The sequence below is a fragment of the Pelecanus crispus genome, chromosome Z (assembly GCF_030463565.1).
Source record: "Pelecanus crispus isolate bPelCri1 chromosome Z, bPelCri1.pri, whole genome shotgun sequence".
NCBI classification, from domain to species: domain Eukaryota; kingdom Metazoa; phylum Chordata; class Aves; order Pelecaniformes; family Pelecanidae; genus Pelecanus; species Pelecanus crispus.
Window position 1 is genome coordinate 28,779,932 of NC_134676.1, and position 24,515 is coordinate 28,804,446.

Here is a 24,515-nt window from a genome sequence, read left to right on the forward strand (position 1 = left end):
CCCTCAATTTTAGAAAATTGGAATTAGTAACTCTATGGCATGCAGTTTCAGGATTTCACAGTGGAGAATCCCTATTTCTAGTGAAGGCTAAAACCCATCATTTTTACTTCAACAAGAATTTCAAAAACTTTATTTTAAAAGTGAAAACTGTGAGTCTTAGTTCAAATATCAAACTGCATGTACATATATTCATACCCCAGAGGCACTTCAGGTTGTTGACTAGAAGTCTCTGCAGTAGTTACTGGACTCTTGCTTCATGGGCACAGTATCCAACAAACACCGGTTCAGCTGCTATGCCACGGCTGTTAAAATAAAGTGGAACGTGTATGATTATAATCAAACTGGCTGGTTGCATAGGCAGGAAGAGAGATACTGGCACTCTGTTTTAATCTTTGTGTAAACAAAACTACTTCCAAGAAATAACAGATGGCCTATATTTAGGGAGTGAAAAAGGGCCATATTCTCCCATTGATTGTACTTCAGTTAAGTACAGTTCCTCATTTCAATCGGATGCACCAGGACATTAGAAGCAGGTTGAAAAGCTTAAATTCAGGGGCTAGTTGTCTCAGTGTACTGTAAAATCTATTGCTTTTATTGAAGAGAAGTCATAAGAATGTGAAAATATGAATCAGTTGACATTTGTACACTCTCCCAACTCCAGCTCCAATTATGTAATTTTCATTCTTTTCTTGAGGGGAGCCAGTTTTAGTAAACAGGATTTTTTCCAGCTACACTGATGAATTATTCTGTTCTTATGTGGCTTTAAAAGCAAACAATCACCCCCCACCCCCCCACCCCGTAGCTTATGATGGTGCAGTAGCATAGTATAAAAAGATGTTTCGGAGTTAATGTAGTTGTAGTCAAAATTCTGCTTCTTGGATATTTAAGAGCTAGATAGTACTGCTACAGTGATTTGTAGGATTATACTGGTGTTCAAATTGCACTTGAGAGCTGCAGTGGAAGAAAGCAAGTAATGAAATAGCTCAGCTGAACTATAGCTTGCCCCTAAGCAAGACCTGCTCTTAGTAAAAGACAGGGTGGTTGTCTAGATCTCTGGAATATACACCCACCTTTTTGTTTCCCCTCTCCCATCACCACTTCTCTGCAATTTGGGCTGCCATATCCTACAGAAAGCTGAATTTACATCTGAACAGCAGCTACTGCTTTCATGTTACTATTTCAACAGCAGTGGCCTTTGGCTTTGGATAGGCAGAGTTACTGTTCTTCCAGTGACCACACTCTAGCTGTTACAAAGTTCTACCTACCCATTCCCTCACTCCCTGGTACCCTGCTGCAGAGCAAGCCAGGGCTGTTCATTCTACTTGGAAAGGCTCCTTGACCTGCTACAACTGCCATGGTCATCTGTATATACCATGCATAAAAACATTAGGGACATAGTCCTTTGCCCACGCTCTAAGACTTTACAACAGCCTGAACTGATTAAATCAGCTCTTTGAGTTCACACAATGCTAAGGAAGCCCTGTATACATGAAAGGCAATAGAACTATGGCTCCAAAGAATGCTTATTTAATCAGTGGAAAGGGAATGGTTTCTCCAGTGTTTTTCTGGTTCAAAGCCTATATAAAGGAATCCTTTTCAGGAGGACATGTCCTTTTATTAAGGTAGTCTCTCTCTCCTAATCAGGAATTGTTCACCATAAGTTTATATGCCAGCAAAGGAGTTTTAGCACCAGAAGGTAGTTTAAGGAAAAAGCATACAACAAGTACAGCGAGTAGTCCTCAGTCTGCCTCTGCATCTCCCATGCTAGCACTACCAGAGCAGCTGCGGTCATCTAGATCAGCTCCCTGTACAGCAATACAAGTGCCAGTGTTAAGGAAGAAGATGGAGATGCCGCAATAGTTAATCAGGGCCAGGAATAGCATGGCTTTGTTCACCCTAGAGGTATAGCCCCTGTTTCAGTTTTATCAGTGTTTTCTCTGAGCCCCATCAAGAGATGCACCATCCTGCTAAGTGATACAACATAAGTTTTTAAAGCCCTTTAATCTTGTTTTTAACATGTAATTGTTAACTTGCTCTTAATATATCTATTTTTCTCATGACTGAGGGAGGTAACACAATTTACATATAGCTATTTTCCTATTCCTATAGCATTATTTTAAGCCAGCTTGAAATAAAACCAACAAGTCAAAACTTACAAGTCTTTCAGTCACTCTTAACTTGATTAATTAAAGAGCTACTTTATACTGTAAGCTAAAAGTCAGTGATTCCAACAGATAATCATGCTAAGACATGTACAGGAACCTGAGCAGAGTTCTTGAGTTTTAAGTGCTGACTGTAACTGCCATTTTATCTTGTTCTCTGAAAAGCCGATTTGTGTCTAGCTTGAAATACTTCTTCACACAGTTGGGATTTTCAATGACTTGCCATAAACTTTTGTAGAGAAATTAAATGGCATATTGCATTCTTGCTGCAGTCCAACTTTGCAGCAGCACTTGGGAAAACCAAAAAGGCTCTCTCCCTGTATACTGTTAAAAGTGGAGTCAAACTTGGACTTAAGACCTGGAAATCACTCATTTCTGTAACTGCGAATATACAGAGACAGTACTAGCAATAATTAACCAGTAACTTGTCTAGGTACATTTTAGGAAAGAACTGCAGAGAAGAGTATGTTACAAACTGACTTTGTTTACAGTAGTCATAAGTGAATTAAAATTTATCAGGGACTCTATCCACCCCTTTCAGTCCCTACACTAAGGCAATACCTGAAAGAATAGCTTGCTCAAGCTCACCTCATGCAAACAGCTCCACTTGATTGCCTGTTACAGGTTGTCCTGGTTTCAACTGGGATAGAGTTAATTTTCTTCCCAGTAGCTGGCATAGTGCTGTCTTTTGGATTTAGTGTGAGAATAATGTTGATAGCAACAACTAAAACATCAGTGTGTTAATTACTGCTTATGATAGTCAAGGACTTTTCAGCTTCCCATGCTCTGCCAGGTACACAAGAAACTGGGAGGGGGCACAGCCAGGACAGCTGATCCACACTGACCAAAGGGCTATTCCATACCATGTGACGTCATGCTCAGTATATAAACTGGGGGGAGTTGGCCAGGGAGCAGCAATCGCTGCTCAGGAACTGTCTGGGTATCGGTCAGCGGGTGGTGAGCAATTGCATTGTGCATCACTTGCTTTGTATACTATTATTACTATTATTATTATCATTATTATATTGTTACTATTATCATTACTATTTTACTTTATTTCAATTATTAAACTGTTCTTATCTCAACCCAGGAGTTTTCTCACTCTTACTCCTCCAATTCTCTCCCCCATCCAATCGGGGTAGGGGCAGTGGGCGAGCGGCTGCATGGTGCTTTGTTGCTGGCTGGGGCCAAGCTACAACAAGGTCTTTAATTATTATAAATAATAAATAATTAACAACAACTTTTTTCAAAGTCTACTTTTTCTCCTGTGTACTCCTCCCACATACCCTTTAACATCCTTTTTGTCTGAAATAAGTCAATCATGGTGTTCATTTTTTTCTTTAGAGGGAAGAGACATATATGAGTTCTCGTATTTCACTGAAGAAAGTTAATGAGTTCTGAAAATGTTAGTTGCAAAACTGTCTAGAACTCCTGTTTTAGCATGTCTGTTCTTCCTGTTCTGTGGATACAAAAACACATGGGATGACATTTACATAGTCAGATTACACTGCTAGCTCTCCTCCCTTCATTTCCAGGCCAGCAGTTTAAGCCTGTACTTGAACTCCATTGGTTATAAGGCATGAGAACCAAGCTTTACTAGAGCTATTAATCTTACTGGAGCATGCGGCATCGATGATTAGTCAGTCTTCTATAGGCATCCTGCAAGTTGGTCACATTCCTGCTGCTCCAGAGTCTTTCCCCTACAGCACTTGCTCGAGGCCTGCAAAGATATACCAAGATTTAGAGTAGGTATGGTATATAACCAAGAATGGATTCAAGTTTTTAATACCAGATCTTATATATCCAGAAGCATCAATTTTTATAGCTGCTCAGGTTCAGCACAGAGCACTGTTACCAGTAACATGATTCTGTTCGATTAATTAATGCTCCTTGTAACTGGCTTTCTAAAATCTAGCAATAAAGCAGTTCATACCATAATCTTGGTGTGAGGTTAGTTGCATCCACAAATTCCCCCCACAGGCAGGCTTCTCCACCTATTAAAAGCTTTTTCTGTTTTTCAGATCCTGAATTCAAAGCAGAAAGTTAGAATTTCTATTTGCCCAAAAGACAGGCATATATCAACAATTTTATTTTCCAATCCTGAGAAAGGATTGATGTTCAGATGTTTGTTTTATCATATAAAATATCTATCCTGAGCACTACTAACTTAATGTTTTGGTAGTCTTGTTACTGAATGTGAGAACCACCAGGCCATTTGTCCAGAGATCCCATTTCCTTTCTCTGTCAGAAAGGATTTTACCTTTTGTCCTCTGAAGACATTCCTCAGCTTTCTGACATTCTTCAGAGATTTCAGTCCTGATTGAAACTGCTCATGCTATCACACACAGAACATTCCTTGAAAAAGCTATGAAGTCAGCTGTGCTTCCTAATCAGCTCTGAGAGCTACCCTGCACAAAATGAAAGCCCCAGGGAAAGCATAAGATGTTTCCATCAGCTTTAGCCAGAGGGAGAGAACATGTCTTTTTCTAGAACAGTCTTAACCCTCTAGAAGCTTGCTAACATAAGAATTCAATGTCTGTCTACCAACAGCCATTTTGCACAACTCTGCCCCTAATGCATGATGCATCTGTCCACCTAGTCCAGCATTTTGTCTCACACAAGCACCAGTACCAGATGCTTGAGGAAGGTAACACTTTTCCCTGTGAGAAGTGGAAAGCTGCGTTTTTTTAATCTGAGAATTTTCCAGAGTTCTAGCTGACATTCAAGTCCTTTGATTACAGCGCATCTGATCATAGTGACTGCATAACCACTCTAAATAGCCTTATTCTTTTCATTTACACCTCACTATGAACCAAAGACTTTCATGTACAGAACATGCATATAGAAAAAGTAACAAACCAGGAAAGTTAAGTGGTTCAACGCTGTAGTATTTCTTCCAGTCTTGCCCATAACTAATGTAGTCTAAGTACCAGGGAGCTGCCAGGATAGCAGTGAACCCAGCTCCAGTGACACTGCTCAGTTCATGAGCATAGTTGTTTGCCATCCACACTTGAACTACAGTGTCTGGTTTCAGCTAAAAGGGGGAAAAACCAAACCAAAACAAACAAAAACATTAAAGACAATCCTAATTGCTGTTATAAGGAAAAAAGATGATGGATTTCAAAACTGGGTATTTTGTTTTGAAAAGGAACATTTTGGAAGCTACCTTTTGTCATTTTTTTTTCCCCCCACAGTGTAAAGCTGATTAGCTCTTTGCTGGTTTTAAACAGAGTTCACACTAGAGTGAAGCCTAGGTAATACTACAGACAGTTAATGCCCTAGGAGGGTTCCTACATACACCAAGTTATCTGACCAGCCCTGAAAAGCTGAGCACCTGGTATTACTAGGCCAGACACACTGTTATGTGGGGAAAAAAAAAATATATATGGAAACTCAAAGAAAGTTCCCTACCCTTTACTCTGATGCTCTAAAGCATATTATCTGTGTTCACCTTTACAAAGCACTTCAATGCTGGTGTTCCTGGTCCACCTATTTTACATGTTCAATAAATAGTAATTTCAAGGCAGGCCCCACACCTGGGGAGACTTGTTAAAGTCCACAGACTTGCTTTAACTCTTAAGAGACACAACCATAACTACTTAATATCTGGAAGCCTCCCATAATATTGTGCTGTTATGCAAGAGCATCTTACTTATTTTCCCATCTTACCTGCGCCTTGTTATCAAACACTTCTTGCCAGACAATATATCTTTTGTTATAGGAGGAAACAATGTCCAAAATCCTAGAATTTAGAAATAAGATCATGTTTGTAAACTTCAATGAGATCAGTACAGGCACATGAAGTAACAACGTTTTCTACTCTAAGACACATCAGGCTTTTCCCAGCTCTGCATAGGGGACCAAGAAACAGCAGCTTTTTCTGGTTTTGGCCTTCAGTGCTCTGCCTCAAAGAGGATGTTCTCCCACATACAAGGGCATGCACGTGCAGTAACACAAACTGATGTTCAGAACTACCAGCAACTCATACAGGTGTCTAAATCCATGTTATTTAAGAATGAGAGAAATATTATTTAAGAATGAGAGAAATAAATGGCTGCAAAAACCTTAGGACTTTTTCTCCCGACCCTGCGTGCTGATGTTAACAGCAGACACCTAGTTGAAGATACCCAGTACATTCACAGTGTGCACAGAACTAGCCTACATGTCCTTGTTGTGTCCCACATTTTAAAGCTGTGAACTTTACATTCAGTGTATTTAATATTAAAGAAAGTGGGTAGTCCCCAATACATGACAATTTTTGAAAACAATATAGGCTAACCTAAATCAGCTTCAGCATCTGCACCTCAACACCACACTCAGATAGTGGCTGTGAAAAGCCGAGCAAGAATTAAAAAAACCAACATACTTCTGAATATAGTAAGATTCCAGTTTAGCATAGTCCACACCAAATCCTTGCTTCTCCATGAACACCTTCACTTCAGGGTTAGATTTCCTTCAACAACAACAACACCACAAGTAAAAAAGAAAAGAATAATTTTGTTTTGTTTTAAACCAGATTTCCTAACCATTTCCACCTATGCACAGCACACTAGCTGCATGCCTTAAGGTATGCTATAGCCTGGAACACACAACACAGCAGAAGCAGCAGGCTAACATGATTTAGTTATTTTAAAACAGTTTCATCCCGATTTGAAATAAAGCCAATAGTCCTACTTCTCTGGTAGAACTACTGGAGTCCCTGTTCCAAAGCAGTCTCCAGCAGGCTGCCTCAAGCTCCTAAAGAGCTCTGGGGTTCCTGGCTTCTCTGCAACTTTGTGGGAAGGTTGCCAGCAGGTCTGGAAACTGAGCAGCCACAGTACTAGGGGATCTGTGGCAGTGACATCAGGAATTTGGAAAAATACCCCAAAAGCAAACCAACACTTTTGTGATAGAGCATTTGCCAGAAATTTTCTTTTTTTTGTTTTAAGAAAAAAAAATTTTAAAATTTTTTAAAAATTAAAGCAAGTCCTGAATGTTGAGATTTGATGTTTCAAGAGAATGCACAAATATTAACTAAATCAATTTGATTACTCATCCAATTAGATCTGCTCCAAATTCTGTATTATTAGTTACTCCAGCAGAGGCACTCCAAAATGTTTGAAATCCACAACCAATTGAAAAACTCTATTAATACATACCATACTTTTAATACAAGCACACAAGAGTCAGTATTGTAATACTTAAGTGTTAGTAGATTTTCTGGAAGGCAGAACTCAATGGAAAGAATTGCTTTTCCTTTAACACAAAGCATTTAAGTGTTGATTATCTTACATAGTACTTTCTACCATACTAGTTCTCCTTCCTGCCAGGTTAATTTTCATAAAGAAATCCTTTAGAGTACCTGAACATTTGTGAAACTACTAGTCAAAGCAAAATTCTGCACAACATCACTTGCTTGCTGAGGATCACAAATGCTCTGCCTGTAAGTAGTTACAGAAGTAGGAGTGAACAGTGAAAACTGTCTCACACAACTGAGTTCCATAATTGATAGATTTAGGCAAGTTTAGGAGGCACTAGATATTTACTCTTTGAACTGTCACCATACCAACAATCGAAGTTCACTTCATCTCCTCCCAAATGAATGTATGCATCTGGAAATACACTGCTGATCTCTTTGAAGAATTTAGTCATGAAGTCGTAAGTTGTGTTCAAAATGGGATTTACAGGTCCAAAAGACCCTGATGGCTGTTCTCCATGGTAACAAGGGGTGAGAAGATTTTTTTGACCTAATAGAAAAAATTGATAAAGGATATTCAGTTCCACATTGGTATGTTAATTTTGCTAGCAGGAAGAGGCAGTTACCCATATTAAAAAGGTTAATGTTCATGACTTCAGTGCTCATCTACTCTAAGTATAATCAAACAGAGGCAGGGTGAAATAAAACAACTTGCCCCAGGCTGAAGAATGCTCTAACTGGAAATCAGGACTTTTAGATTTGTGATTTAACACACACTAATTTATGGAACATGTCACTATACCTGGAAAACAGCTTTGGGATGACTACTTGAATAAAAAAGCTTTAATGGATTTAGGAAGGAAGCCAATTAGAAGGAAGCCAAATATAATCAGTGTGTTCCAGAGGCCTCTTTTCTCTTTTTATTACTCTGCTTTATTAACACCTAAGTAGGTGGGAGGTATATGGCTCAAGGTACATGTCCTACCTCAGTCTGCTAGGAATTTACTTCTACACAAGAAAGAAAGGCTATACAAACATCAAAACTAAGCACTGGTTCTTCAGTCAAGATACCTGAAGCAACATGAGCCAGGATAACAAAATAGGAAAAAGTTATTATACATAGGTTGGAGATTCCTAAGTCCAGTTTACTTGGTAAACTGTGGTTGCAGCAGCAGCATCTTCCTGGCTGTATGTTTCCTACTCTGAGCACATTTCCCCCAAACAGGGCCCTAGTGGTAGATTGCTTCAACTACCCTTCTCACATGCCTTAAGAGTTCTCTCCAAGACTATCTTGAATTTGAATGCAAACAAAGGATAGCTACCCAGGATAATAGGCAAAGCCAGGACTGGCTCCTGTGCATCACATTTAAAAAAGCTATTATACAAGAAGCTATCAGGGACAATTGATTTTAGGCAAGGGAGCTGAACCTTGCTCTTAATATGAATGTAGATCACCTCACATATCACCAGACAAGCCACTGGCTTTTATTAGTGCTCTGTAACAGCAAAGACCACACAAGATGAAGGATGCACCTGGGACAGGACAACCCCTGATACCAATACAGGCTGAGGGATGAAGGGATTGATAGTAGCTCTGTGGAGAAGGACTTGGGGGGACTGGTAGATGAAAAGCTGGACGTGAGCCACCAATGTGTGCTCACAGCCCAGAAAGCCAAGCGAATCGTGGGCTGCATCAGAAAAAGCATGGCCAGCAGGTTGAGGGAGGTGATTCTGCCCCTCTGCTCTACTCTGGTGAGACCTCACCTGGAGTACTGCATCCAGCTCTGGAGCCCTCAGCACAAGAAGGACATGGACGTGTTAGAGCAGGCCCAGAGGAGGACCACAAAAATGATCTGAGGGCTGGAGCACCTCTCCTACGAGGACAGGCTGAGAGCTGGGGTTGTTCAGCCTGGAGAAGAGAAGGCTGCGAGGAGACCTTATTGTGGCCTTTCAGTACTGAAAGGGGGCCTATAGGAAGGATGGGGGCAATCTTTTTAGCAAGGCCTGTTGTGACAGGACAAGGAGTAATGGATTTAAACTAAAGTAGAATAGATTTAGACTGGATGTAAGAAAGAAATTCTTTACAATGAGGGTGGTGAAGCACTGGAACAGGTTGGCCAGAGAGGTAGTGGAGGCCCCATCCCTAGAAACATTCAAGGTCAGGTTGGATGGGGCTCTGAGCAACCTGCTCAGTTCAAGCTGTCCCTGCTCACTGCAGGGGAGTTGGGCTAGATGACCTCTATAGGTCCCTTCCAACCCAAAGCATTCTATGATTCTGTGATTCAGAAAGACTGTTTAGCAAATTTAGTTTTTGCCTTGTTCCTTTCCTCCTCATTTTAAATTAGGAAGAAAGAGCCTGAGGCATCTTCCAACATTATGGCCACATGCCCACAGGATGAGCACAAGACTTGCCCAATGGCTAAAGCTAAAGCTATGAAGCACCAGAAAAGTCTTTACTATTTCCAGTTTGGCCAAAACCATCTTACGTTAACTGCAGTGAAATCACAGTCAGTGCACCTTGAATGAAGGCACAAGGTTCCCTGGCCTTTGAGTACATGTAAACACCACCACTCTCAGGATTCAAGCATTCTCTTATCAAGAGAAGTATTACTCTGAAACCCAGAAGACAGCGAGTGAAGAAGCATCCAACTTTTGCTGTGTTTTGTACACTGGCAGATTACCACTTTACTAATAGACAGAAATGTCAACCACTTTGAAAGAACCTTCCCAAAGCAGAAATCTCTACTTTAGAGACAGCAACTCACTATTTCTAGCACTGCCTTATTACTCTAAACTCAAGAGTACTGGATGGGGGAGGGGATAACAACAACATCAAGTCTAAGGCAGACAGAATATATCTATGTCTTCGCTCACACATGCAGCACAGGAAGCGTCAGCTTTCTCTGTTCGCTTTAGTTCCTCTAACACGTAAAGGTCATGATCATCACTGAGTCTGCCCCTTGCTTACCTCTTATCAAGGGCCTTTCAAAGCACTTTAAAGGCTGCTTTTTAACAAGTTCCTTTGCTTGCTACACCCTACTTACCACAATCTTTTAATCATTAATACTTTCTTGGACATACCTCTTCCCCAAGACTGCGTGTGTCCTGGGGTATCAAACTCTGGGATAACTCTAATGCCTCTTAACCGGGCATACTCAATCACCAGATGGACATCAGTAGGTGTATAGATGTGGTTATAGGAGTACGCTCCCTGTAAAGTATTCACATTTAGAGACAGTTTTCAAAATGTTATACCAGCAGCTCACAAAATTAGAATTAAAGTAGTATAATTTAGACTGGAGAGCAGTTTTACAAGTTGGCCTTTTCTGGTTTATCACATGTACAACTGCACTGACAGAACGTTTTGGTTGACAGGTACAGGGGGGGAAGAACCCACAAAAATTAACCCCTTTTTCCACACTAAGACAAATCATCCTTTCAACCGTAGCTCACAGTTACTGAAGAAAACAGAAAAGCTAGTTTCTATTCCATCAGATTTTTGAAATATACATTTTTTGATTCTTCTGTACAGAGACAAGTTAGTTTTCCCCTCCACCTCTGCATCATTAGTTCTGAAACATAGGGCCCTTGTTACATAACATGCAAGACTAATGGAAAAATTCTGCCAAGTCAGAAAGAACGGCATCTTCTTCCAACACCTCCGCTTGTCTGTTTTGATACAACGCCCAATTTAGCATCAGGGTATGTTTGTTTTGTGATGCTGAATTTGAGCGTTATTGCATTCACACATGGCCAACAAATGTGACAAATGACCCAGACTGCTACAGTTTGGTAAACAGATGCTTGCCAAAGAGCCACACTACATAACAAAAGCATCATGACTCCTCATGATTAATAGCACCATAAGCTTCTATTTATCTGGAAATATTCCACAGCTGGGTTACTCAAAAAAGATAATGGTAAACAAGAAGCCTTTCAAAAAGAAGTCTATTGAGACAAAGGCCATCTCCCTCTCTCCAGCTGTCAGTGGGGAATAGGACAGAACTCCACAGCCATTACTAGGAAAAATTATCTGACTGCACCATCCAACATCTACAATTTTTGAATTACAAAATTCTTCACGGCATCTGCTCAAGCACTGTCCATATAATTTTCATGAGGGTCAGATTCTAGCAAGCATTTTAAAACAAAACCCATACATCTTGTGCTTAGGCTCAGTCTACTTAATTATTCAAGCTTGATTCGGCTACTGCTGTACCATGACTGAGCAAGAACCTCATGATGGCTTTCATTAATTAGCAAAATCTGCTGCGAATCAGGAAATAAAGAGATACATTGCACTGTATTTGTTTTAGAAACAATCTCTGACTTTTGGACCTCTTACAGACATGATGTGTTTTGTAAAGTTAACTAGATCTCAGAAAGGACAAAAGTACTCCTGCAGTGGTTCCAAACCCAGTGCTGACAGGAAACTCTTACATTTGAGTGGTGGGAATTCTACCAGTTAAACAAACAAACCAACCAACCAAAAGAAATCCAAGCAGTGTTCACCACAACAGGTTATTTGCACACCATTACTGCTTGAAGGGCTGCAAACACTGAGGATCAGTCACCAGCAAAGTTGCACAGAACATTTAGGAAAGTCATTTACCATGCATCTACCAAGGAAGACTTGAACATGGTCCACATAGATGCTCAGGTAGGATCCTAAATACAGACTTGCTGGTTACTGGTCCTCTGGTACTGTTTCACAATCAGCCAAGGCAGACTTATTCAACCATTGGTAGGCTCTGCATTTTATTTTCACAAAATATGTGCCAGATTTCTGCCCTCCCACCCTGCTCCAATGATGTTTACTCACCTTGTCACTTAACTCAGGGAAAAAAATACTCTGGTAAGGGAATGACTGATCATCTACTATATGCCAGTGGAGAACATTGAACTTGTTAAAAGCCATGGCATCCTGTAAGAAATAATGCAATACAGTCTAGTTAAGCACTTCACTCTCACAGAAAACCTATGCAAAAAAAGTGGTCTTGTCCCAGTACATCCTGCATGTCTAAAGCAACAACCAAAACAACAAAAAAACCCCACAAACCAAAGAAAAAGCATACTGTGTTTCACCAAATCCTAGAAGCATACACCAAAGTGCACCAGCTTGTTTATAGCACTCCTCCATTCCTCTGCCATCTATTTGCACAACTCCTGTCAACAAGCTCTTGATCTGATCATGCTACACTGGCTGGTAGAAGGGGAACTGCTATAAATGCTTATCAATTTCTTCCATTTCAGAATGTATCAGCTATTTCAGCTTACAGAAGAGCTTATACCATTCCACCTAAATATTTTGGACTCAAAAACGAAACAGCATGAGAGAGTTTCCTACTATTTAGTCCATCCCTACTTGCTAGCAACTTCTGCAAAATCCATTTCAAATGCATACAAAATCAATCATGCATGTTCCCTGCAGAAGATAGCATTCCCTTATGTTTTCAGTCATTACACTGTCAGTACTTCCTTTTTTTGAACTTGAAGATAATCAAGATAAATATTAATATGCTTATTTTAGAATTATGACTCCAGATGGACAGTTACACACATACCCTCAGTTACGCAAGTTTGTCACTAGAGTCACTAGAAGCGGTGTGTGTTGCGAACAGATGGAGTAAGTGTTCTCTACAACTGTTTGGGATTGAGCAATTGCAACACAGTTGCTTCCAATCCCTTGCCACAACACAATTATTTCCAGCCCTTCCCCTTTCTTTTTTCACCAAGCTGTATTTAAAGAAGTGACAAAATCTCTTCAGGAACTCCCACCAAATAAGCTTTATACCTTCTCCATTCCTCAAAATTATCTCATCTGTTTTATTAGATAGCAGAAGTTTTAATTACTGCATGTCTTCATGCATTTCTATCAAATACCATCTTTCCACATAGAAAATTTTATCTCCTGACCTTCACCTCAGCTACCAGCAAGAAGCCTTCCTCAAGATCAATGCCCTTCCTGGAAATATAGTACTGCAGCTGAACACAAACAAGAAGTATACTTGAGCTGCTGCCTTAAGTGTCTAATTACCACTTGTTAGTGAAGGGATTACTGATGCTTTTTATTAGGTTAGCCTAGATTCAAGAAGGCACAGAGATGGGAGGAAAAGCACACTTGTTCTTATAGCAGCAAAATGTCATAAAATGTAGCTCTGGGAAAGTATTAGAGCCACAGACATAATTTAAGGAAAGAAAACAGAACAGCAACAGTTACAGAAACATAAAAATGGTTAGAAATGCAAGTCTCAAAAGTTACTCTTTGGACATTGTTCTCTTTTAAAAAAAGACAACAAATATTGACACAAGTAACTACTTGAGCCTTTGAAGCACCCTCAGTTGTAAATGAAAGACTACACGAACACTACTTGCTGAACAGGGACTGATCTTAAAAGTAAATACAAGTGCTAGCTACCCATGGAGAGGCAAGTTCTGAGCACAGTTCAAGGATAACTTCAGAAATGGAAGACTGGTTTTACCTGCATTCTCTCCTGACCATCTTAAGCCTGCTCTGCAAAGTTCTTCCCATTGAAGGGAAATTTCTAACACTATCTCATCTCGGAAAAGCAAGACAGAGACAACACAGGAAACTGCATGTTCCTCTACTCAAAGGCTCCTCCATTTCAACCCACCAAATAAGCCCTGCTACAAGGATTTCAATGGCAGAAAAGGGGACTACAAAACAGAAAAACCCACAGCTTTGGCTGCTATGATTACACAAATTCATCACCTTCCCATCAAGGTAGGAGTATACAATTCTTAGTGTGCTTACTTAACCTTTTCAGAGAAAGTTTTCTTTGTGGGGTTTTTTTGTTTGTGTGGGTTTTTTTCTTTTTTTTTCCTTTTTGAAAGGACAGGGTGAAAAAAATCAGTAACTTCCAATGAACATTTCCAATTTCCCCCCTTGCTCTGTTCTACTTAATTACTGGCTTGCTCTTAGCAGCCTAAGAAAGGACTACCAAAGCCTGCTTAGCAAAAAGACTAGAATTTTCCTGCAACCACTGGCACTGAAGCCAGGACTTGCAAGGTCTCCCCTGTACTGCTTGGTGACAGTCAGATGTCTCAAAACATGCTCTGAAGAAATACGTGAGCTGGTTTAGGCAACACACAATACAGAAAACCCAAGGTACCACAAATCACAGCCTCTTTTACAGATTCACTAATTATTGTGTCCACCCACTCAATTCCTCTCCAGTGTATGTTCTGACCTTCACTTAACAAACTTCACTCTGTCCTTTTAGAAGTCAGCCAGAGGAGATGGGTTCTCCTTTCATATCAGCTCCAGTTGCTACCTACTTCAGGGTGCAAAACACAACAACAAAAAGCCTTCATTATTAATGATACAAACCTGCCCACTTACCAGGTTTGTAAGAATAGACTTCAATGGTAAATAATGCCTTGAAGTGTCTAGTAAGATTCCTCTATGAGCAAATCTTGGGAAGTCGTTGATTTCAGATTCATTGACAAGAAACTATGAGAAAGATTTAAAAATTAGAATTCCGGTTTCATACTCATCATTTCAAACACGAAATACTTACTTTTCAGTTTGTTAACAGCTTTCCAAGGATCATTTTCTGAAAAAATACTTAATAAAACTAGTAGATCTGCTGTTTCTAGAAGAGCATCTAAAAAAAGAACATGACTGTCTGTTGTCAGGACTGTGGCTTTAGTTAATAGCTATACTTACTCTTCCATAGTCATCTTCATGAACCAACTGGCTGAAGGTTTCCAAACCTGGAAAAAAAAAAATCCAAGAATGGGATCTAGAGTACAACCCAGTACTTGTCCTTAAAGTTTTAGTTAAAAACAGGACTATAACTATTTACAGGCATTCACATAGCTAGAAAGAATGCTTTGTAGCAGAGCTTCTTTCTCTCTAGCAGTTTCCTTAATTGCTCAAGAACCATAGTTAATGAAGTTCTGAAGAGACAACCATTCAAGCTCCCCATTATACACAAGTACTGAATACAGGCACTACAGCTCGGCTGCACCAAATTAATCCTTGAATAGTACAGAAGTTACTGAGAGTAAGGGAGGAATTTCTGGTGTTGTCCTGCATCTATTCCTGTCATTTCTGGAACTGGTGAAGTTTCTAATTCAGCATGAAAAATCTGCTAATTTTGACCAACATTCCAGTAAGAACAGTAGACTGAAACTTCAGCATTATGGTCTTCCTGGTGATATGTCCAGCACGTTCAGTTATTAGCTGCAGTCAGGCAATAATTTGTTCACACTTTAGATCAGAGAGCTTTTCACCACCCAGGATTTGGTTAACTTGGCTGATTTCAGGCACAGCAAGAGTGCACTTACAGTGTGCCACTGGATCCGAGATGCTGAGCATCTGGACTGAGGGTCTGACCGACACACATCTGGGTATCCTTCTGGCCTCTATGCCCAAGCTTACTTCCCATGAAGGACTGAATGAGAGCAAGGCTCAGTGGTCAGCTGGTTCTTAGCCTGGCATGGAGTGTGTATAAGCCCAGAACAAATAGCTCTATAGGAAAAGTATCAGCTTACCTCTTAAAGCACCCCATACTTCATCTGCTTTCAGTACAGCCACAGGCTCAGTTACAGTTAAATGATCTAAAGAAAAGAAAAAAAAAAAAGAAGTTATTCTTCAAGGAAGCATGGATTGACAGGACAATGCTAACAGGCATTAAAGAGATTGTTCAAGTGCTACACCTCCCTTTGGTTTTTTTTTTTTTTTTAATTGTAACCAACGCTGGTTTTAATGGTGATACTGTGCAGCTATTTTTCATTTACGTGCCCCTGAAATAATGCAAGCTACTAGTCAGAGAGACAACAGTTAATCAGTAAGATGAAAAAAATAAATATGCTGCTTAATAATGGCCATGTTAAATATTGCACATGGGCCAGAATTCCAGCCAAGTTTAATCCAACTGATTTAAAACAAATCAGATGATATTTTTGCATTTAAGACATAGGTGATAAGGATTGGGTAACTAAGCCAGACCTAACCATAGAAGTTTACTTCTCCTTTTACCTTCCTTTTATATAGATTATGCTTACATGCTTTTTTAGAGATATAGCTTGTCAAGTACTATTGTTAGGTGCTTACTATAAAGGACTAATTACAAAGGACCAGGGAGGAGGGGCGCGGGGGGTGGCAGAAATCAGACCCCACCATCTAATGAGCACATATACAGGGGCAGTGAAATAAAGCAAGGTAAGTAAAACGAAGAACAGTATCTGAAGGTATCCATAACCTTGAGTACTGAAGTACAGTACCAAGTACTGGGAAAAGAAAAAAAGCTAAAATAATTTTGGTTTTCCATTTAAGGCGGTTCAGTAAATTTTAGTGAGGAAACAAGTATTTTTTACATACGTTAATTTTTAAGAAGTCACATGCATATATATGTATAAAAAGACACTATATCTATAAATCTATAGATTGGATATTAGGAAAAATTTCTTCATGGAAAGGGTAGTCAAGCATTGGAAGAGGCTGCCCAGAGAGGTGGTGGAGTCACCATCCCTGGAAGCGTGCAAAAAACAGGCAGACGTGGCACTTCGGGACATGGTTTAGTCTAGTCTACCCTTGATTGGTTTAGTGTGGACGTGGTAATGTTAGGTTAATGGTTGGACTGGATGTTCTTAAAGGTCTTTTCCAACCGAAACAATTCTATGATTCTATGATTATATTATTATTTAAACATCAAAGCAGTAATAAACTGACCAGAGTCACGTATTTGAAGCAACAGAGAAAAAAAAAAATCAGAAGGGTGAATTGCTGTATAATGATTTATTGGATATGCCTCAGCATGGAAGAATGGTTGGTTGTAAGGTACACAGTCCAAACATTTGTCTAAACTGCCAGAGAAAAGCCATTCAGGGACATGAAGAAAGTACCTCAAGCTTCCATTTTAACCTAAACATGGAATTCATATACTGGAAGTTCTGGGTAAGAAACAGAACTTAGAAGACAACTGCAATCTCCATGGGTCTTTCTGTTGTAAACCGTAGTTCAGTCAGGGATTTAATACCAAGACAGCAGGCTTTTTTCTGAACATATATCATACCTTAAATGAACACAGAACAAGAAGTTTTGTACGGCTATTTGGAACCTTTTACACAAGCAGGCAAGAAGCCAGGGAAGAGAAGGGCAGATAACTTGTACTTTGATTATATATCCAATACTCTTGCTGTAGGATAGTCACCGACTGATCTATACCATCTCTATTAAGAAAAGGAGCCAAACCTCTCAATCCAGCAAGTGACTAATAACTGCATATTTCAGCATTTGTCCCCTGAACAAGTTACTCCATTAAAAGTAGACAATTGCTGAGGTCTGGAGAGCTTAGCTTACTACATGAGGAAAACTTCATGTTATTTGTAACAGAAAACTCCTTTCCTACAGCAGAGGGGAAAACTCTGACTCTTCTGAAGAGCGCAACCTAAAAATCACATGATCTCACAGATTCCATGACAGAAGAGAAGAATCAACTTAGGTTAAAATCTGAAGTTCACAAACCAGTTCAAAGTTCAACTAGTATTAAAGCAGTATAATAACATGACTGTGGCAGAAAAATTCTAAAGCATTAGCAATTTTGCTGCTATACCTCATTTGCATTGAAATGTATGATAAACTTGCACGCAAAAATTGCACTACTTGGCTAAATGTACCAAAAAGATTGAGTAAACTTAAAATCAGTACATTCTACCACAAGTCAGGTGGAATTAATCCTGCTGCAGATGTATGACTTAAGATTAAAAGGATCTTTTTCTAAGGATTGGTATCCTGGATACCAAACAACTGCCTTGCCTAGTACAGAAGATTATCTCAAGACAGAACTAGATGAATACATTGAATTCTGTGCTAACCTGCCCAGACAAAAAACAATACTATGAACTCATCTTTATTTCTGTTAAGAAACTTCTCTGGTGATTGGGACTTGATTTTAGAGTACTTCTCCCTCTGGACTTCAGTCATAGAACTAAAGCAGCATAGCAGAAGAAATCCAATACAGCCATCATGCTTTTAAATTCTTTCTTGTATCTACTGATAGAAAGAAAATGGATCCATAATACTGCAAGATGAATAACAAGAAGTTCATAGAATCATAGAATGTTTTGGGTTGGAAGGGACCTATAGAGGTCATCTAGCCCAACTCCCCTGCAGTGAGCAGGGACAGCTTGAACTAGAGCAGGTTGCTCAGAGCCCCATCCAACCTGACCTTGAATGTTTCTAGGGATGGGGCCTCCACTACCTCTCTGGCCAACCTGTTCCAGTGCTTCACCACCCTCATTGTAAAAAATTTATTTCTTATATCCAGTCTAAACCTATCCTCCTTTAGTTTAAAACCATTGCTCCTTGTCCTGTCACAACAGGCCTTGCTAAAAAGATTGCCCCCATCCTTCCTATAGGCCCCCTTTCAGTACTGAAAGGCCGCAATAAGGTCTCCTTGTAGACTTCTCCACGCTGAACAACTCCAACTCTCTCAGCCTGCCCTCATAGGAGAGGTGTTCCAGCCCTCAGATCATTTTTGTGGTCCTCCTCTGGGCCCTCTCCAACAGGTCCATGTCCTTCTTGTGCTGAGGGACCCAGAGCTGGATGCAGTACTCCAGATGAGGTCTCACCAGAGCAGAGCAGAGGGGCAGAATCACCTCCCTCGACCTGCTGGGCACACTTCTTTTGATGCAGCCCAGGATACGGTTGGCTTTCTGGGCTGCAAGTTCAATGAACACCTTCTGGTTTTCCAGGAAAAGCAGAAATACCATGTACATAAGCCAGTGTAGGTAGCTTCAATTCAAACAGTTAGTTCTAAGGAGAGCAGATGAATAAGCAAAGCCAGCCTTCACTGAACACCTGGTACTGAAAGAAAGGATGATCTCTTGACTACACACAGATCTCACCACACATAACTGGGTATAGCACAGCACAATACCTCTGATTCTTAATGATAGTTATTAGAAAGGATAGCTGCAGGTAAATGAGTTGAATGCTAGCTAAATGGCAGAAATCATAGGTTACACTTCTCACCAGCTTCATGATTCACTGTGGGCTGAGATTTCCTACAGGATTAAGAGCAAGAATTATCTTCCGGTTGCCACTGTTGTGAAGTGTTCTCGAGCACCTCAGTGAGCCTAGGATTTCCAGTTCCTTAAAAATCTGCTGACTTCTACATTGAACACATGATTGGAAAACAAGTGCTTACGACGCTGCATAAGCCGTGGAAAGAGAGAGGAACGCGGTGGCCAGCTGTGCGCGGTACTCACAGGCCTCATTGGAGGCGAGGTGCGGGTAGCTCTGACAGCCGGGGTCCCGGGACTCGATCACCACCTGCAGCTGCGACAGCTCCGGCTCTGCTGGGACGCCGAGCGGCCTGTGGCCCCGCTTCCGCCAGCGGGACTGCCCGAACATGTACTCGTAGTACCTGCCGGGGAAGCACAGACGCCGGTGGGGCCCTGAGGTAACCGCTGCCGCCCCCGGCAGACCCCCCGCGCCCCCGGCCCCGCCGCCCCTCACCTGCGGAAGGCGTCCTGCAGCAGACCGCAGGCCGGCCCCGCCGAGGAGCCGGCGCCGTGCACCAGCTGGAAGCGGGAGGGGGCCAGCTGCAGCTGGCGGCGGGACGTGCGGAGCCACTGAGGCAGGGGCCACAGCGAGTCTTCGGGGACGGCACCCGAGGCCAGCTCCCACTCGGCCGGCTCCGGCGTGGGCTCGGTCCGCGGGGCCCCGTGGCGAAGGCTGGTGCTCACCAGCGCGGCGGACACGAGGAACAGCCCCACCAGCAGCCCGGCCAGCCCCATGGCTCTGCCCATGGCACAGCGGCTGCGGCCGCTCCCTCAGCCCGCGGCGACCCGCTCGAAGGGCAGCGCGGCTCCGCCTCCGCCATCACGGGACCGGCAGGGGCGGGCCCCGAGAGCGCCTCGCCACCGCCCGCCCGCCCGGGGCCCCGCCTCCCCGCGGCCCCGCCTCCCCAAGGGCCCCCCAACGGCCCCCCAACGGCCCCACAACGGCTCCCCAACGGCCCCCCAACGGCCCCTCAACGGCCCCCGCGGCTGCGCGGCCGGGGAGGGGGCCGGGGAGGTGGGGACGGCGCCCCTCGCTCGGCCGGAGGGGCTTCCTGCTTCGGCTGGCGTCGTGTGGTCCTGCTCGTGAAACCCCTCACAGGCGTAACGAGGGAGCGTTGCTGGGTGGGAAATTTTGAGCGGTTTAATTTCTGTATACAAAGGTCTTGATCTGGGTTATATTTTTATACAGGGAAGACTAACACATCTCTTGTACTGCCACAAAACAATTTCAGTCTCAGCAGAAATTACTTTTTATCAGACTTCCTGAAGATTGTGTTATAAACTATGTTGTGCATAAGCAGAAGTCTGAGTTGCAGTGAAGTATTTCGAGCTTTAACCAAACAAACTGGGTGTTTTGACAGATCCAAGTACAAATTTTGGAAAGTTGTGAGGTGCTAAGAAGGCAAATCAAGCGTTTGAAAGCTGGAAGTCACAGTGGGGAGGAATTCAGCTTTTAAGCCACCTCTGATTGAGTGGATAATGCAAACTGAACTGGTGTTGCCGTTCCTTCGGCTGATGCACCAGTTAAACCCATAGCGATGAGGGAGCTGACACCTGCATGCTGTTACTGCAGCAAAACTGAGGAGCTGGTCAGCCATCGCTGTCAGCGATCTTCCTTGTGTGGAACGTTAACTCTGCAGTCACATGCTCTGGAATACAAAACAGATTCTTAAGTTTTTTTTAAAAAAAAAGAGTGTCTTCACAATGAAGGTTACATCTGTTTGCAAAGAACACAGGCATGTTCCGTATAATTACTAAGAAGCAAAACCCCTCTTCTTCGGTAGGGTTTGTCCTCTCTTTCAGCCTATGTTGCTTTGCAAGTTTGGAGAAGCAGCTCTTCCTACTGTCTGAAATGCTCCCGTGGGAAACACCGATGCCTCACGCGCTTAGTGAATCACCGCAGGGCTGGGCTGCGCAGCAGTTTAAGAGGAGGTGAGTCCTGGCTGTCCCACATCCCCAGCGCTGCTCCTTGTCAGGCAATCAAATTTATGTGATTGCATGCTCAGCAGGTCCAGGGAGCCGATCTAATCTTGCCCCCCTTCAAAAAAAGTGATGGCATACTGGAAAGAGGCAGAATAAACAGCAGGATGAGGGGAAGGTTGGGACTATGCCAGGCCTGTTTGTACTGCGAACTGCACCTGAAGGGAACAAATCGCAAAACATCCTGGTTTTGTCATTCGCTGTGCCCATCCATGCAATTGGAGCATGAAAGCTTGATGGAAGCTGTTTGATGCAGACTATCCATAGCAGAATGTTATTTAATCTTGTCATGCTATAAGTAAAACGAATGCTTTATTATCTGATACCGAACAGGCACGCAGCACGTAAGACCTGCACGTCTCCCCTCCTGCCGCCCAGCATGCCCTGAGATATGTGGAAATGGCAGTGCAGTCTTTCCTGGTCCTCTCAGAGGCCATTGCTACACTTCACTGTTCAAGTGGTGGCAGAGGTTTCAGGTTGCCTGTTACATACACCCTTCTGTTTGGCTGGTTTGACTACCTCCTCAGCTGTGCTGACTCAACTCTTCATGTTGCCTACCTCTGTTCGTCTTTTTAGGCATATTTAGAAAATCTGGATTATTTCATAGGTTATTTTGGCACAACTGAGACATCAGTAAACTCTGTTGGCGAAGCAGAGGGCAAGGATGAGTAGCTGAAGTTGCCGGGGGCTGTAAGATACTAAACTAAGTGCTGTTTACAGGCAAGTGTTAACCAGCCTGGCCATCCTAAAGGGCTGGTGGCTATGGACACGCTGAGCATTTTTGCTTTCAGTTCTCTTTTCAGTGGTTGTAGCTTCCATAGAGCAAGGCTGTTCTATACCAATTAAGTATGCCTATTTATTAGTCACCTAATAAATATTCACATATTTATTTATTACTATCACTCTTTAAATAAGCTATTCTGTGCACAGAAAACTAATTAAATAGATTTTGCATTTTTTCTTCTTCTTTGGGTAGATTATCTGATGATAATAAAAAGAGCTGCGGGTCTTTCCTTGTGTAAGTCCATGAATATAGTTTCTTGCTTTTACTCATTTGTATATTGTACAAACTTGTAGGAACTTGGTATCTCTAAGACATCTACGTCTCTGCCAGTTTTGCTTGAAATTGGCTACTGGGGTTTAAAAATTATTGGGTGTGTGGAGTAGGCAGACATGAACGTACTATCCTCATTTTCTGAGGAAACCTGACTGTAGTGTCTTTAATAACCACAAGCAATCTGAGTTTGCATTGGTATTTTTAGACATGATTATGATTGAAGTGCTGTAATGTAACCCAGTTTTATATTGCATCTAGGGACTGGTTCTAAGCTCACAGGGAAGAGCTAGAGGATAAGTAGGGAGCCACAGTATTTCACGGCAGGCTGCAGTCCTCCAGTACGTCAGTGTCTTCAGAGGCCTGCTGATTGCAGTGAGGTTTACACTGAGCATAGCAGACTGATGAAACTGCAGAGCTGGGACTGTAATTATTTCCCACATGGGCACAAGGAGAGAAGACATCAGTGTGATTCCTGCATGTCATGGTTTAACTGCTGCGGCAACTAAGCCCCACACAGCCGCTCGCTCACTCCCACCTGGTGGGATGGGGGAGAGAATCAGAACAGTAAAAGTGACAAAACTCATGGGTTGAGGTAAAGATAGTTTAATAGGTAAAGCAAAAGCCGCTCATGCAAGCAAAGCAAAACAAGGAATTCATTCACTACTTCCCATCAGCAGGCAGGTGTTTAGCCATCTCCAGGAAAGCCGGGCTTCATCACGCGTAATGATTACTTGGGAAGACAAACGCCACCACTCCAAACGTCCCCCACTTCCTTCTTCTTCCCCCAACTTTACATGCTGAGTATGACATCATATGGTATGGAATATCCCTTTGGTCAGTTGGGGTCAGCTGTCCCAGCTGTGTCCCCTTCCAGCTTCTTGTGCACCCCCAGCCTACTCACTGGTGGGGTGGGGTAAGAGGCAGGAAAGTTCTTGACTCTGTGTAAGCACTGCTCAGCAATAATGAAAACATCTCTGTGTTACCAACCCTGTTTTCAGCACAGAACCAAAACATAGCCCCATACTGGCTACTATGAAGAAAATTAACTCTATCCCAGCCAAAACCTGCAGAATGATCTCTCTCTCAAAAAAAAAAAAAAAAAAAAAGAAAACCTTAGTCGATTCAAGGAGCATATCAAGGGGAAATTTAAAAACAATAAAGAGACTGGGCTGGTACTGCAGAGATATGGAATCAAATCTGAGGTTAGACAGCAACAGGTTGATGAGTGTCTGCACTTGTCCTCTGTACTTCCTCTGTAATTTCAAGATCTGGAAGATTGAATGGATCCCAAGCACATACAGCTCACACTTCTAGTTCCTTAAAGACAGCTAACAAGGCAGAAAATAAATATTATGTGCATGACATGAATCAGTTGTCAATATGAAGCAACTTCCTTTTGATTAATTAATCCCCCAAACAAAATCTTTATTCAGTAGGGTAAGGAGAATAGGCACACTTAAATTATTATTAAAGCAAAGAAAATGACAGGATCCATGGCCAGACAGCATGTTTTAGTTACCTTGTTTCTTATGAACTTCATAACCACACCCCATGACTACCCAAAGGGCTTCTTTCCATTTCCCCCTCCCCAAGCAAACATGGTATGCCCCCTCCGCTGCATGAATGACGGACCCTGGTGTCAGTGATGGAAACACATCTACATGCACTAGCAGAACAAATGGTTCCTTATCTTCTCAGGGAATGGTAGGACACCAGTAGAAGGTATTTTATGTGGTGTGTTGTTCCCTATTAGTCTGTGGGGAGAGGTCTAGGAGAAAAGGGCTTTCTTAGTGGAAGTTATTAGTAGAACATGTAAGTGGCAAGATGTGGTATGGTCATTTCCTTCACCTGAAGAATACGCACTGTAGGATTTAATTCTTGAGTAACTTTTCTGTTTTTCACAGAATTACTAGTCTCTGACTTACCTTTTTTAGAGAATCAGATATGGGTGTTGGCAGTGGCGGAGAGAGGCAAGATGAGACATAGAAAAAAGAATAAATGCGGATGAAGCAGGAAGGAATCTTTTGCAACTATCTGTAGAAATGATGAAATGGAGCCGTAACAGTTGGGAACAATGATGGAGAAAACACCTCAGCTGAGACAT

At 41.9% G+C, this 24,515-nt stretch overlaps 1 protein-coding gene across 1 annotated transcript; it reads right to left on the reverse strand.

The window, feature by feature from the left end:
* Positions 1–11: 11 nt before the first annotated feature.
* Positions 12–20,121, reverse strand: HEXB (hexosaminidase subunit beta). The gene is made up of 14 exons (XM_075727207.1): positions 19,829–20,121; positions 19,579–19,736; positions 15,859–15,924; positions 15,029–15,075; positions 14,702–14,812; positions 12,161–12,262; positions 10,420–10,549; positions 7,708–7,888; positions 6,529–6,615; positions 5,832–5,904; positions 5,022–5,196; positions 4,096–4,186; positions 3,778–3,882; positions 12–302 (listed from the first exon to the last, which is right to left on the reverse strand). Exons 1-14 carry the CDS (start codon positions 20,119–20,121, stop codon positions 239–241), a joined length of 1,683 nt encoding a protein of 560 aa, XP_075583322.1. The 3' UTR covers positions 12–238.
* Positions 20,122–24,515: the final 4,394 nt, after the last annotated feature.